Source organism: Littorina saxatilis, linkage group LG2 (genome assembly GCF_037325665.1).
Source record: "Littorina saxatilis isolate snail1 linkage group LG2, US_GU_Lsax_2.0, whole genome shotgun sequence".
In the NCBI taxonomy this organism is placed as follows: Eukaryota; Metazoa; Mollusca; class Gastropoda; order Littorinimorpha; family Littorinidae; genus Littorina; species Littorina saxatilis.
In genome coordinates this window covers 88,488,063-88,502,847 of record NC_090246.1, presented here as the reverse complement: position 1 = coordinate 88,502,847, position 14,785 = coordinate 88,488,063, and the positions used below count along the sequence as shown (strand labels likewise).

The window sequence follows — 14,785 nt, the reverse complement described above, 5'->3', positions numbered from 1 at the left end:
TGATTGCATATACATGTGGATTGCATGCATGTGTGTGTGTGCTCGTTCAATCGTCAAAACAACAACAAAGTCATAAGTACCTGAAAGGAATTCGATCGATACATAAATGTTATTTGCGTGTTTGACCAAAATATGACATTTTACACAGATCTCGACAGTCATTGTTCACCTCGACCGCTAGCGCGGTTTCGGAGAACAATGACTGTCTCGATCTGTGTAAAATGTCATATTTTGGTCAAACACGCAAATAACGTATAATAATGTTAGGAAATAACTCCGTCCGGTTTGTATGGGTTTGTATAGGATGCGGAAGAGTGACCTTTTCTTGCAAAACCTCTTCTAAACATTTAAAGGGGCCAATCACTAGCGAAGGGTGTGTCGGAAACACGTGGACGAGATTGGACATTGTTCTTTTTTATTTTTTTAATTTTTTTTATGGACATTGTTCTTGATAGTTGCCCCCTAAGCTAAGCTGTGCTTCGCTGGTCAACAGGTGCGCTACATCCGGACCCAAGGACTGGGCGGCGTGATGTGCTGGGCACTGCCCTTGGACGACTTCAAGAATGCGTGCAAGGAAGGGGTGGACCCCCTGTGGAAAGCCGTCAGGGATGAATGCGCCAAGTAGATCTGTCAGGCTGCACCGGAGATATCGCTCGCTCTCTTTCCGATCATACGTCATAGATCTCTGACGTAGAACAATTTTGAAGTGTCTCGGTCTTTCTGTCTCTGTCTCTGTCTGTCTGTCTGCCTCTGTCCACGGTGGAGACTCGTCACGTCAAAATACGTACCCAGACGGTTGTGACGCCCGATTTTGTACCTAGAGGCTCGACGTGGCGTGTGGGTATGCTGACCTAAATTATATTATCTCAGGCTAGTTAAAATGAAATCTTATACGCCCGAACTACTAAATGTTTCTGCCACTTGGTAGTATAATTTTTACCGTGCTAGATCTTGTTTTGTAGGCAAGAAAATAAAGAATACCGCGTCTTCCCGTCGGTGCACTGACCTGTTCGGCGACAAAATTAATATGAAATATGGCTACCTGCAGACCAACATCATGTTCGAATACAAAGTATAAGGCAAAGGCATAAGTATACAAATGTAGAATAAATAAGATAAAGCCAACATTGAACATTTTTCTAAAGGAACTGGCCTACACATACAAGATTTATAAACATATCCACTGTACAGAATTGAATTATGGACAATTTAGGCTGAAGTGGGCTTCATACTTTACCCTTGTGGAACAGCATTTAATATCATTGCTTGTATATTGTATTGAATATGTTTTTATCCGTCAATCATATCCACTCTATTATTATGTGACTTCTATGCATTGCATGACAAAATGTAAAATTGCCTGAATAAAACATTATCGAAGAAAAAAAGTATAAGGCAAAGACATTTATCAGAATTAATTTGAAAGTTTCTAATCAAAAGAATCAGTGGGTAACTTTAAGAATGTTTTTGTGTAATGTTACGGTCTCCAGACAGTGCTTGTTTCGGCCCCCACGAATGTTCCTAATATTCAAGGACTACAACTCTTGCACAGCTCATAAAAACCCGACAGTTATTTTCAGTATTCGTTTTTTAAATGGTTGTGGTCACGTCGCTCTATTAAGGCTTGAGTGAGCGGTCTCTCTTTTGTGTTAGTTCTGGTCGTTCTTCAATATTGTCTATGTTGTGAAACCATATGGGACGCAGTTACTGTCTGCACTCTCTCTTTCTCTTTGGGGAGGAAATACAAATATTAGGCGAATATTAAACGTGTTGGTGAGTATGTGTGTGTGTGTGTGTGTGTGTGTGTGTGTGTGTGTGTGTGTGTGTATATATATATATATATGTGTGTGTTTGTGTGTGTGTGTGTGTGTGTTAGTTCGTGTCTGTGTACACTCAGTGTGTTGTGTTTTGTTGTGATGGTGGTGGTGGTGTGTGTGTGTGCGTGTGTGTGTGTGTGTGTTAAATATGTATGCGTGTGCGTGCTTGCGTGCGTGATTAAGAGAGAGAGAGAGAGAGAGAGAGAGACGTAAGACATTTTATTGATTAAACACACAAGGTTTATTTCAACGGGAGGTGGGGGGGGGGGGGAGGGTGTCAGTAATACATGCAGTGTGTATGTATTTATGGACAATCACCAGGTTTTATCTCTTTCTCTCTAACATTTACTCACACGAACGCACGCACGCTCTCACTCTCTCTCTCACTCTCTTTCTCTTAAACCTATAGACATATCCAGCGCATGAATTAACAATATGGATAGGTGCAACGACAAACAAGTTTACAGTGCTAACATACATTATCGGCTTTCAATCATGCTCTATCGTTCCACGGCACAAACTCTCTCTCTCTCTCTCTCTCTCTCTCTCTCTTTCTCTCTCTCTCTCTCTCTCTCTCTCTCTCTCTCTCTTTCTCTCTCTCTCTCTCTCCCTCTCTCTCTTTCTAACATACAAACATTTCCAGCGCAAAAATCAACAATTTGAATAGGTACAACAACAACACAAGTGTACTACACCAGTATACATTATTTGCAATCAAACCTGCTCTAACATTCCACGGCAGAAACTATGTATAACACATCGCCGTCTCGTTCACCTGTTCCACATTGGGTAACTAGTCCAAAAAAAAAATTCTTTTTTGAAAAACACGATATTAGAATCTGGCCACATGCACCACTGAATTTCCTTTATCTACAGACATAACACGTACAATACTGTTCGCATCTTCACTCTGGTTTTTTTTCTCTTAATATTTTGACATCAAGTCTATAATCACAATATCCTTTGCATACAAACAATACATGTTTCTCGTTTTCCACGTCCTCTCTGCATACAGGGCAAATCAAAAGGCCCGGTACAACGTCAGTTCGATAGCGGCATTTGTGAGTGTTTAGAGAGACATACTGACACTGACACTGACACTGACACAGTTTAATTGAATATGGGCCTACAGCCCCTTTCAATGCAGGGGTGGGTGTCACGTTTCAATATATCACTTAAGGTGATTATGAAACGGTTAGTTACTACTAACTAACTAACCACACCACGATCCACTCTCGCAGTCATACAATTAAATAGAGACAACAAAAGTATAAGTTTCAGACGCCTGTTTATGTAAAAACTCGCCACCTCCCTCGAGACTTCACTCAAAATATGTTCTTTCACGTTCACAAAACGTAAAAAACCCGTGGTCACTGACAAAATGCCAGTTAGAATATAGAAAATTATAGTAACACGCTGATCCCGTGTAAAGATAAGAAAATACGACTGTTCTGCTCCAAAAGTGCTAGTTCATGCAGGTGTCACACACCCCACGTCGTCACTACTCGAATATAATCACAGATAGCATAAATGACAACGGTGGTCAACGGGGTGCATAAGACATGGTGCACTTAGCTTTCTTTGGCCACTGGGTGGACGGCCTGTAATTAGTCTTTTAGCCTCCACAACTGCTCCGTCGAATGAAGTGCTGGTTAGCGTGGTGACGAAGCAGGGAACTGTGGAGGCATCAGGCGCCGCACCCAGTCGCTGGTTAGCTGGTTAGCCGGTTCACTGGTTAGCTGGTTAGCCGGTTCGCTGGTTAGCCGGTTTGCTGGTTAAGTCCGGTCCCGGTTACCACGTCTGCAGCTAGCAGTGTCCCGCAAAAGGCAGCCGTACAGAAGATAGGAAAAGGCTGCAAACAGAAAGCATCGGTGCACTAAACATGTCAGCTACCCCTCACCCTCCACCTTTAAACATGTCATCTTTACATATCTCATCGAGCACGTGGGCCTGCACAAATGGACTTTTCACAACAACAAAACAGCCGTTTTCCGTCCTTCTCTCCCTATCTGCAAAAACCATATACAGATTAGTATTTTAGCGTCACAGAGAGCAAATTATGCGCTAACCTGGAAAGAACAACAGAGTATTTCATTCCACAAACACAGACTCGTCAACAGCGTTAAATAATGATTTATTACCTCAAACAGCCTATGAATGTAGCACTCTCATGGAAGCAAAACCCGCTTCCTCCCTGGAATGGCCTCTGTTCGTCAACAGTGACAACAACATCCAAAAAACCCTTGCCGAATACTTATGCGAAGACCATCGCACGGCGAAGGAAAATTGACGACTCGTCCTCAGCGAACATGTGGCGGTGAGAAGGTGATATCTCGTTGAAGTTCCTCTAGAGTGCCCGAATATTCTATTCGGTGAAGACCCTCATACTCTAGAAACCGCTGTATCGATCCTTCTTCTTCTGCCGCTGAGTGTCAAGTGCCAAGTTACCGTGTCTCAGACAGACAACCTTGACAAAAACACGTGACTAACCTTGTCACATATCAAGTTCAGCTATCCACAATTCTGCCTCGCCAGCAGAATCACCCCCGAAAAATCCGTGCGGCACAAAACATCCGTGGTCGCGCTGTCAGCAAAACTCTGCCGTATAGCCCCGACTCACGCACAGGCGCTTTCTGTCGCAATTGACCAAGAGAAGGCACCCCACTGAGTGACACTTTCTTGGTCTATGTCACTAGATCGTGACAGTGGGGGGGGGGGGGGGGGTTACACATGAATCACAAGAAAAAATAGAAAACATGATATTTAAACGTATGCAAAATACACAGTGGTTTGTTCCAAGATTTCCCCTATCAATAATCTTGCACATCAATGCTGCCTAATATATACATACAACCGAACAATAAATACAGCAACAACAAAACCTTCAGCGACAATTAATCCTCATTATTATTATGTTTAGAGAGAGAATGCGAAAGTTTAATTGCTAGGCCATTGGCCCCTTGCAATGGGGAAGGAGGGGAATGGAAATCGGTGTACATAGTTTCGAAAACATGAGACATTTAAAGGACCCCAACAGGCTATTTTTGGTGTCAAACACGCGTTTATTTGCGTTTTGGCGTGACTTAGGAAAACCAGACAAATGCATGCCGTAGGAAATTGTTTTCGCGTTCCGATCTGGCGGCCATTGTATCTCGAACGTCCGCGAGAGTACGGAAGTGGTGAACGATACGATCCATCAAACTACCGACCCATCTCTTTGACGTCCATACCATGTAAGCTCATGGAGCATGTTGTCACCAGTACACTCATGTCTTTCGCTGAGACCAACGGCATCCTGCGGGAAGAACAGCATGGATTCAGGAGCAAGCGTTCTTGTGAGAGCCAACTGCTGGGGCTTGTGGATGAGTTGTCAGACGACCTTGAAAAAGGGAAAGAGTCCCACGCCCTCATTATGGATTTCAGTAAAGCGTTCGACCGAGTCTGCCACGAACTTCTTCTCCACAAGCTTCACCATTATGGCATCGTCGGGACGATGCACGCCTGGATCAAGGGGTTCCTCTCCGACCGGCAGCAGGCAGTCGTGGTTGACGGCGCCACCTCCAGTCTCGTTCCCGTGGAGTCCGGGGTACCACAGGGGTCCGTAATTGGCCCCGCCCTCTTTTTACTCTACATAAACGATCTGCCTGAGGGCCTCACCTCCACCTCCCGCCTGTTTGCTGATGATACTCTTTGCCACAGAACTATCAGCTCCGCCAGTGACAAGCAAGCCCTCCAAGAGGATCTGAACCGCCTCGCTGAGTGGGAGCAGAAGTGGCTGATGAGCTTCCACCCGGATAAGTGCCAGACTCTCCCTGTGTCCAGGAAAAGAAACCCCACGCCATGTTCCTACAAACTGCACGGCCATATCCTCAGCCCTGTAAACGAGGCAAAGTACCTCGGAGTGACCCTGTCCCACGACCTGAGGTGGGATATTCACATCTTAAACAGCACTAACAAAGCAGACGCAACCTAAGAGTCGGCTCACAGGAAGTGAAGCAGAGAGCCTACTTTGCACTTGTCCGTTCTCCCCTGGAATTTGCGAGTCCCGTGTGGGATCCGTACACCTGCAAGGACGTGGATCGCCTCGAAGCTGTGCAGCGCAGGGCAGCCCGATGGGTTGTAAATCGCCATCGCAAGACTTCGAGCATTGACGCCATGTTGGAACACTTGCAGTGGCCCACACTTTAAGATCGGCGCCGCAGAGCCCGCCTCATCACCATGTATAAATACACCAATGGCTTGCTGTCGATCAACACCCGCAACACACCCACCCCAAATCCCACCGCCAAAAGCACCAGACTCCTCCACGATGCTGCCTACCAGCTACAGCTGTGCTGCACAGCCTACCGCCAGAAGTCCTTCTTTCCACGCACCATCGTGGACTGGAACGCGCTCCCGGGTGAGGTCGCTCTCAGCCCCTCTCTGGAAGACTTCAAATCCCGGATCTAGACACCCCTCCCCGCCCCCCCCCCCTCCCCCCGCCCCTGATCCTCCCCACCTCCCTCTTCTATCTCTACCCCCCACTAGCTATCACTGAACCCCCGGGCAGTTCTGATAACACCAGCTGCAAATCATCTTCGCAACTCTCTCCAAGTCTGCAGAATCTTCACCTTGATGAAGGCGGCAGTCTGAAGAAAGAAGAAGAAGAAGAAGAATTCTGGGTAAAATTTTCGATGACGTCAGAAGGGGTATTCATAGAAGCAACTTTAGCTGCTGAACCTTACAGTTTTGAGCCTGGGAGTTAAAATCAAGGGTCTGCGCGCCCCGTGATTTGTAATCATTTTTTTTTACAAATCACGTTAATGTTCCCGATATCTTCTTGTCATCCCAATAGTCAAGGCACAAAAACAAAATCCCTTGGGTTTTGGGGTAGCGCGACTCCGTTGATTTTGTTTTCTTTCTCCATATCATTACTAGATTGTCCCGTCGCTGGGAAATTCGGATCACTTCCTCCCAGTGGAAAGCTAGCAGCAACAGAGTCGCGATACCCCAAAGTCAAGGGAGATCTTTGGGATTTTTCTTCCTTTTCTTTATTGTCCCATCGCTGGGAAATTTGGGTCGCTTCCTTCAGGTGAAAAGCTAGAAACAACAGAGTCGCGCTACCCGAAAGTCAGTGAATCTATTAGATTTTTTCTCCATTTCTTTATTGTCCCCTCACATTCCACAACTTGGACATATACCAAAACTTGGACACATGACGATATTACCACGTCTTTGACACATACCACAAATTGGTCAATTACCACAATTTGGACACATACCACATCTTGGACACATACCACAACTTGGACACAGACCACATCTTATACGCATACCACAACTTGGACACATACCATAACTTGGACACATTACAATAGCTTGGACACATACCACAACTTGGACACATACCACAACTTGGACACATACCACATCTTGGACACATACCACAACTTGGACACATACCACTACTTAAACACATACCACAACTTGGACACATTCCACATCTTGGACACATACCACATCTTGGACACATACCACATCTTGAACACATACCATAACTTGGACACATACCACAACTTGGACACATACCACATATTGGACACATACCATAACTTGGACACATTACCACATTTTGGACACATAATGACATACCACAACTTGGACACATACCACATCTTGGACACATACCGCAACTTGGACACATACCACATCTTGGACACATTCCACATCTTGGACACATACCACATCTTGAACACATTCCACAACTTGGACACATACCACATCTTGAACACATTCCACATCTTGGACATATACCACAACATTGCACATATTGGACACATACCTCAACTTGGACACATACCACAACTTGGACACATTCCACAACTTGGAAATTTCCACAACTTGGACCACAAACACGACACTGTTGCTGCTAACTTTTCACTGGGAGGAAGCGATCCGAATTCGCCAGCGATGAAGGAAAATAACGAAATGGAAAAAGAAAGGAAAACAAATCTAATGGATCCCTTGACTTTGGGGTAGCGCGACTCTGTTGCTGCTAGCTTTCCACTGGGAGGAAGCGATCCGAATTTCCCAGCGATGGGACAATAGGCTGAATAGAGATTTATTTTATTTTTATTTTATTGTTTTTACAAATCGCGGATTTAGGTTCGACGTAATTTGTACAATATTTTTTTACATTTTTACAAACCACGGGTTAACAGCTCAGTTGGAGGTTTAATTGGTGCCAGTGTGTAGACATACAGGCTGGGGGAGTGGCTTGGGAGTGAGCAGATAGCTGTATCGTTATCAGCGTCTGTTACTGGAGATCGTTCTTACAGCGGCGTCCGAGTTGAGACGGAAGTGTCCCACCTATTTGGGTTGATAATCGGGGATTAATGTAGAATTGTATCCTCTTAGTCAGGTTTGAGGCACAAAGTGTAGGATCGGAGGAAAAAACATTCTCTCTCAAGGGTGGAAGTAAAATGTCTGCCAGACTCAGCAAATAGATTAGGCAGCCCATGATCACTGTTGTGAGTGTAGTTGAAGTTCTATCGGATTTGTTGTTGGCTATGTTGTTGAAGACGTATAATTATGTTCTCGAATTTAAGTTGTTGTTGTTGTCGTCGTCGTAGATGAAATCAAGGTAACGTGTCAAATCAATCGTGTTCCACCTACAGTTTATCAGTGTAAAGCTGTTGTTGTTCACATTGTAGTTGTTCTTGGTTTTCGAGTTGTTGTCAGTGTTATTGTCGTCGTTGTAGTTGTTACCCAGTCGGATAGAAACAAATAAAAACTCAAGCCTGAGTCTTCTTTTTTTGCAACTCCGAACATTCGGCAGCAGCACACTCTCTCGGCATGATGTCGGGAGCACGCGCGCATCCACAGCTGCAGCAAAGACGCACACCGAGCGTTGCTACTTTCGCTTCTGGCTCCCGCTGTGACGTCACAGCCAAGGGCTTGCCGCCGCGGGGAATTTGAAGTCTCGCGTAGCAGACGAATTTGGTCGCTTTTTGAGCATGCATTTTGTGTAAAATTAGACTGATGCAACACAAAACCTGAGATTTACTGATCGGTTTTTGCATCTGTAGATGCTTACCTATATCATTAAATCAACCCCAACTGCTTTATCTGACCTTAAAAAGAGCCTGTTATGGTCCTTTAACAATGCACCGATCACAGGGGTGTTCCACAGTTCATCCCTTTACCGTCATGACAAGAAGAGCGGGGTAGTAGTTGCGCTAAGAAGGATAGCACGCTTTTCTGTACCTCTCTTTGTTTTAACTTTCTGAGCGTGTTTTTAATCCAAACATATCATATCTATATGTTTTTGGAATCAGGAACCGACAAGGAATAAGATGAAAGTGATTTTAAATTGATTTGGACAATTTCATTTTGATAATAATTTTTATATATTTAATTTTCAGAGCTTGTTTTTAATCCGAATATAACATATTTATATGTTTTTGGAATCAGCAAATGATGGAGAATAAGATGTACGTAAATTTGGATCGTTTTATAAATTGTTATTTTTTTTTACAATTTTCAGATTTTTAATGACCAAAGTCATTAATTAATTTTTAAGCCACCAAGCTGAAATGCAATACCGAAGTCCGGGCTTCGTCGAAGATTACTTGACCAAAATTTCAACCAATTTGGTTGAAAAATGAGGGCGTGACAGTGCCGCCTCAACTTTCACGAAAAGCCGGATATGACGTCATCAAAGACATTTATCAAAAAAATGAAAAAAACGTTCGGGGATTTCATACCCAGGAACTCTCATGTCAAATTTCATAAAGATCGGTCCAGTAGTTTAGTCTGAATCGCTCTACACACACACACACACACACAGACAGACAGACACACACACACACACACACACACGCACATACACCACGACCCTCGTTTCGATTCCCCCTCGATGTTAAAATATTTAGTCAAAACTTGACTAAATATAAAAAGGTCTGTTTACGGTAACCCGACCGACCCTAGTTTTTTCGCGCGACCCTAGACTTTTTTTTGGCATTTGGGGGGAAAAAAAATCTTGTTTTTTTGCAAAATAACGTAAAAATATGGTTTTTTGGAAAAAATAAAAATAAAAAAAAATAAAATAAAAAAAATCCCGACCTACCGACCCTATTTTTTTGGCCTATGTTACCGTAAACAGACCTATTTTTTTTTTGGCCTAAGCATCACAGATAACCTGCACGTGAATCATGCCTTTCACCTCACGCAACCTCTAAACCAGGTCAGCGCATTTACCCGTACAAGCGTGTACTCGGGGCGTGTGTGTCTGAACACAATGTCACAGCCACAAAACTGCAGTTGGGCCTCTCCTGACTCCGCCACTGCGGCAGAAAGACAGATTTGAACCCAGAAATGGCTTGTCGTCGCGTCGCCCCGAGTCACTGGGTGGGTGTGGGGACACTGGTGTTGGCGTTGTTGTTGTCGTTGGCGGGCGTTGGCAGTCCGTGGTGGCGAATGGTGAACGGCCTGCATACGACATCGTACAAGGGGTTGTGGCAGCAGTGTTTTAGCAGCGCTGACAGGGACACGGAGTGCCGCTTCAACCAGGAGAGCTCAGGTAAGTGAGAGGCATAACTTTGTTTTGTTTGAATGCATGCTTCTCATTTTTCGCAGAGCAAATTGGGGGGGGGGGGGGGGCTTGGTAGCCTGGCGAGCTCTCTTGTCACGTACTGTCTGTCTGTCTTTCTGTTTGTCTGCTTGTCTGTCTTTCGCACACACACACACACACACACACACACACACACACACACACACACACACACACACACACACACACACACACCCACACACACACACACACACACACACACACACACACACACACACACACACACACGCGTACAATGTATGAGATTGAACACTCCTTTTCCTCGGATTGACTTGTTAAGTCCAAATTAGTTTATTCAGGTAGCAGTCTCTGGAACTCTCTTCCGCCATTCTGCGGCAAACTATCAGCACAGGTAGTTTTAAGATTAGATATTTGTCTTTATTAATGAAGTCAAAATAAATTATGCTTGCCTTAAATGGTATTCACGTTTTGTACTATACATGCCCCTCCCCTCTTTATTGGTACACAGATTCTTTTCGGATAAAGGGACTGTAGCGTAGGGTGTGATATTAAACAAACCTGTCTAAAACATTCTCACCCTACCCACTTCACGAATCGCTTCTCGATTATTTTAAGATCTTTTATTGATGATTACAAATATTGGCTCGTTCTTTTTACGTATGTTCGTTCATAGTCAATTCATCGACTACTCGTTTTCCTTTTATCTCCGTTTCATTATCAGATCACATGTATCACTTATCGTTCTGTCCTCGTTCCTGCGAAGCCATTAGAGTTGAACAATCTCTCGAATGCGTGAATACGCTGTCGCAACTCGAGCTTGTTTGCATTGACTGAGAACCGTGCGGGACGTCGTACATCCATCACCAGGTTACGACGTGGGGCTGGTAATACCGGCAATCGGGACCGCAGTTCTCAGGAACGTCATAAGTAGGAATAAGAACTTCATCCTTCTTCCACCTTGGATTGGATCAGCATGCCGCTGGACCGATGTTGCGACAATAATTGTTTACGTTTCCACGCTTTCCAAAGCACGCACAACAACTCATGTCATCAACTCCATGTTGATCAACCGCGCATCCAGTCGTGGTAGTCAATAAATACGTCACAGTGCAACGAGTTACGTCATCAAATGACGTCGATCCTCTCGGTATCTCGGTTCACTCAAACCTTCCGGAACATGACCAAGACTAGTAAAGTCCTATTTTGTCACAGGGACTTTAAAAACCAACAACCATTTAGATGTGTGATGATCTTTGCAATGTTTTGTTTGTTTGATTGCTTTTCTTTAAAATGCAATGTATGGCTTAGAGCACAGTGTTGAGTCAGTGCAAGCTGCTCTGAACCACTAAATTCACATCAATTAACTCGCAATTTACCTCTATGCAATGCATTTTGTGTACATATGTATAATGTGTTCTCACTTTAGTTCTCTGTTAAAATGTAGATTTTTAGTTTTTAATTTAATTTTTTTATTTCACTTCTTAGTTAGTCCCTCTTTAGGGCGCGGGCTCGATGTAAAAAAAGCAGACCACTGCTTAATCTATTACCCACGTTAAATTAAGAATTGTCATTGTCATTGTCATTAGATCTCTAGATCTCTGGTGTTTGGTTATGGATCGATTGAGTTGACATTAATTTGATGTGAAGTTTGGAATTAATATCACAGTATTTAGCCAAAAGTTCACTTTCTTTCATATTAAAGCAAACATCACAATGAATTATTTCAGATGTATGGCAGGCAATACATGCAATAAATGTGATGAATGTTTTCAGGTCTATGGCGGGCAATGCATTTAATAATTGTGATCAATGTTTCCATGTCTATGGCGGGCCATACATGCAATAATTATGATCAATGTTTTGAGGTCTATGGCGGGCAATTAAAGCGATAATTGTGATCAATGTTTTCAGGTCTATGGCGGGCAATACATGCAATAGTTGTGATCACTCATTTCAGGTCTATGGCAGATCATATATACATGCAACACTTGTTTTAATGTTTTCAGGTCTATGGCGGGCAATGCATGCAATATATGTGATGAATGTTTTCAGGTCTATGGCGGGCAATGCATGCAATATATGTGATGAATGTTTTCAGGTCTATGGCGGGCAATGCATGCAATATATGTGATGAATGTTTTCAGGTCTATGGCGGGCAATGCATGCAATACTTGTTTTAATGTTTTCAGGTCTATGGCGGGCAATGCATGCAATATATGTGATGAATGTTTTCAGGTCTATGGCGAGCAATGCATGCAATATATGTGATGAATGTTTTCAGGTCAATGGCGGGCAATGCATGCAATATATGTGATGAATGTTTTCATGTCTATGGCGGGCCAAGCATGCAATAATTGTGATCAATGTTTTTAGGTCAATGGCGGGCAATGCATGCAGTAATTGTGATCAATGTTTTCAGGTCTATGGCAGACCATACATGCAATAATTGTGATGAATATGTTCAGGTCAAATGCGGGCAATGCGTGCAATAATTGTAAAGAATGTTTTCAGTCTATAGCGGGCAATGCATGCACTTACTATGATCTTCAATATTTTCAGGTCTATGGCGGGTCATGCATGCAATTATTGTGATCAGTATTTTTAGGTCTATGGCGGGCAATGCATGCAATATTTGTGATCAGTATTTTTAGGTCTATGGCGGGCAATGCATGCAATATTTGTGATCAATGTTTTCAGGTCTATGGCGGGCCGTTCAGGTTACGAAGTTGCTGTCATTGTTGGTGTTGGTGTCTGCTGTCGTCATGTCCGTCGTCTACATTAGCGGCAGGGGCAGGGCCGGCAGACGCTGTCCAGCTTCCTCCATGGCGGCCTGGCTGGGAGGTCAGTGGACTGTGTGCGTGTGTGCGCGCGCGTGTGTGTGTGTGTGTGTGTGTGTGTGTGTGTGTTAGTATATGTGTATGGGTGCGTGCGTTCGCGCATGTGTGTGTGTGTGTGTGCGTGCGTGCGCGCGCGCGCGCGCGCGTGTGTGTGTGTGTGTGTGTGTGTGTGTGTGTGTCCGCTAAATTTGTTCAAATATATTGTTCATAACTTTTTTTGAAATGGACGGAAAGCAAAACATTTCTCTTCTTGTTTGAGCGGCCAACAGAGACAAGTTGCGCGTGTATCACTGCTATCAATGCGCCTCCCTATACCATGTGATCAATAAGCAGATGTCCGGTGCTCATCGGGAATTTAACCTGACCAGTCCGACCAATCTGACCAATCATAGATAATTATGTTACATTCTAAACCCATCTTAATTGAATTTAAAGATGAGACGACATGTTTGGTGGCTTGTTGTCAGACCAGCTGTTTTGTTGGTCCGAGGGGGAGCATAACGTCTCCTGTTTCTTCTTTATCGACCAAGGCCTGGTAACAATATACCAAACATCGTTTTTGTCACAATGTTGGTAGTGCAAACGTACGTACAATCATTGACAGGGAGCCTAATTTTTAGAGTGCAAGGGCACCAACGCGTGTCAATGTGAACATTGCTTTTTGTTGCCAAGCTTGTTATGAATAACACGTCGTGACAATGATGAAAATACGATTTGTGACCAGGTCTGACCAGCCTGCTAGCCGACCTGATCTACGTTGGGTTCATCGAACGACACTCGGACCACGCCCCGAAGGAAATCGTGTACGCCTGGTCCTTTGCTCTGTCCGTGGCTGGGTCCATCTTCGCTCTCTTCGCCGCCTTCATTCTGTGTCTGGCCGCGCGCTACTGCGGTCCACGCTTCACCTCCCACCTGGCCAAACCCTACCTGCCCTACAGACACTTCAGCGTGGATGTCGACAAGCATGGCAGGTGCGTGAAAGTTTGGTCTAAACTGTGATTTATTTATCACTGTTTTTCCCCTCTTATTTTGCTTCTTTTTTTAAACATGTTATTCAAAATACATGGCATGAATCAATTGAACATATGAAACCAGGACACGAACTCAAGCAGATGCTTATTTTACGTGGCCATTTCGCTTGTTGATAATTGTATGAATAAAAAACACAAGGAAGGTAAGTTGTTGGAACGTTTGTTTTTGACAAAACAATACGTTACAGTCACAGATATTTCGACCCAGCGGTCTTTTAAGTGCACAGACAACTTACTTTTCTTATTTTTTTTATTCTGAATTTTGGAACGTTGGCAGTCTCTTTGTTTTTGGGTCTGCTATATGTTACGATCGCATTATGCGACTTACATTGGGTTGTCTCGTACTCTGTCACATACAATAATAGAATGTGTTCATACGAATTTCTGGTTGTTGACGTTAGGATGCATGTGGTTCTTGTGTGACGACTGTTTTAAATAACTACAATATTTGTGCCAACTAACACGGCAGGCCGCAGTACTACCTGTACCCTGGCCAGAACTACCTGTGGTCAACCGGCAAGGACGCGC

At 43.9% G+C, this 14,785-nt stretch overlaps 1 protein-coding gene and 1 long non-coding RNA gene across 3 annotated transcripts in view; one reads left to right on the top strand and one right to left on the bottom strand.

Annotated features, from left to right (window-relative positions):
• Positions 1-1,766, top strand: part of LOC138960074 (acidic mammalian chitinase-like) — a 41,200-nt gene extending 39,434 nt beyond the window's left edge. For both annotated transcript variants that reach the window (XM_070331805.1, XM_070331806.1), the window contains one exon: positions 494-1,766. In XM_070331805.1, the coding sequence (XP_070187906.1) occupies positions 494-625 (132 nt within the window). In that variant the 3' untranslated portion in view covers positions 626-1,766. The remainder of the gene's footprint in view (positions 1-493) is intronic.
• Positions 1-14,785, bottom strand: part of LOC138960075 (uncharacterized) — a 261,944-nt gene that overhangs the window by 84,046 nt on the left and 163,113 nt on the right. The window lies entirely within an intron of this gene.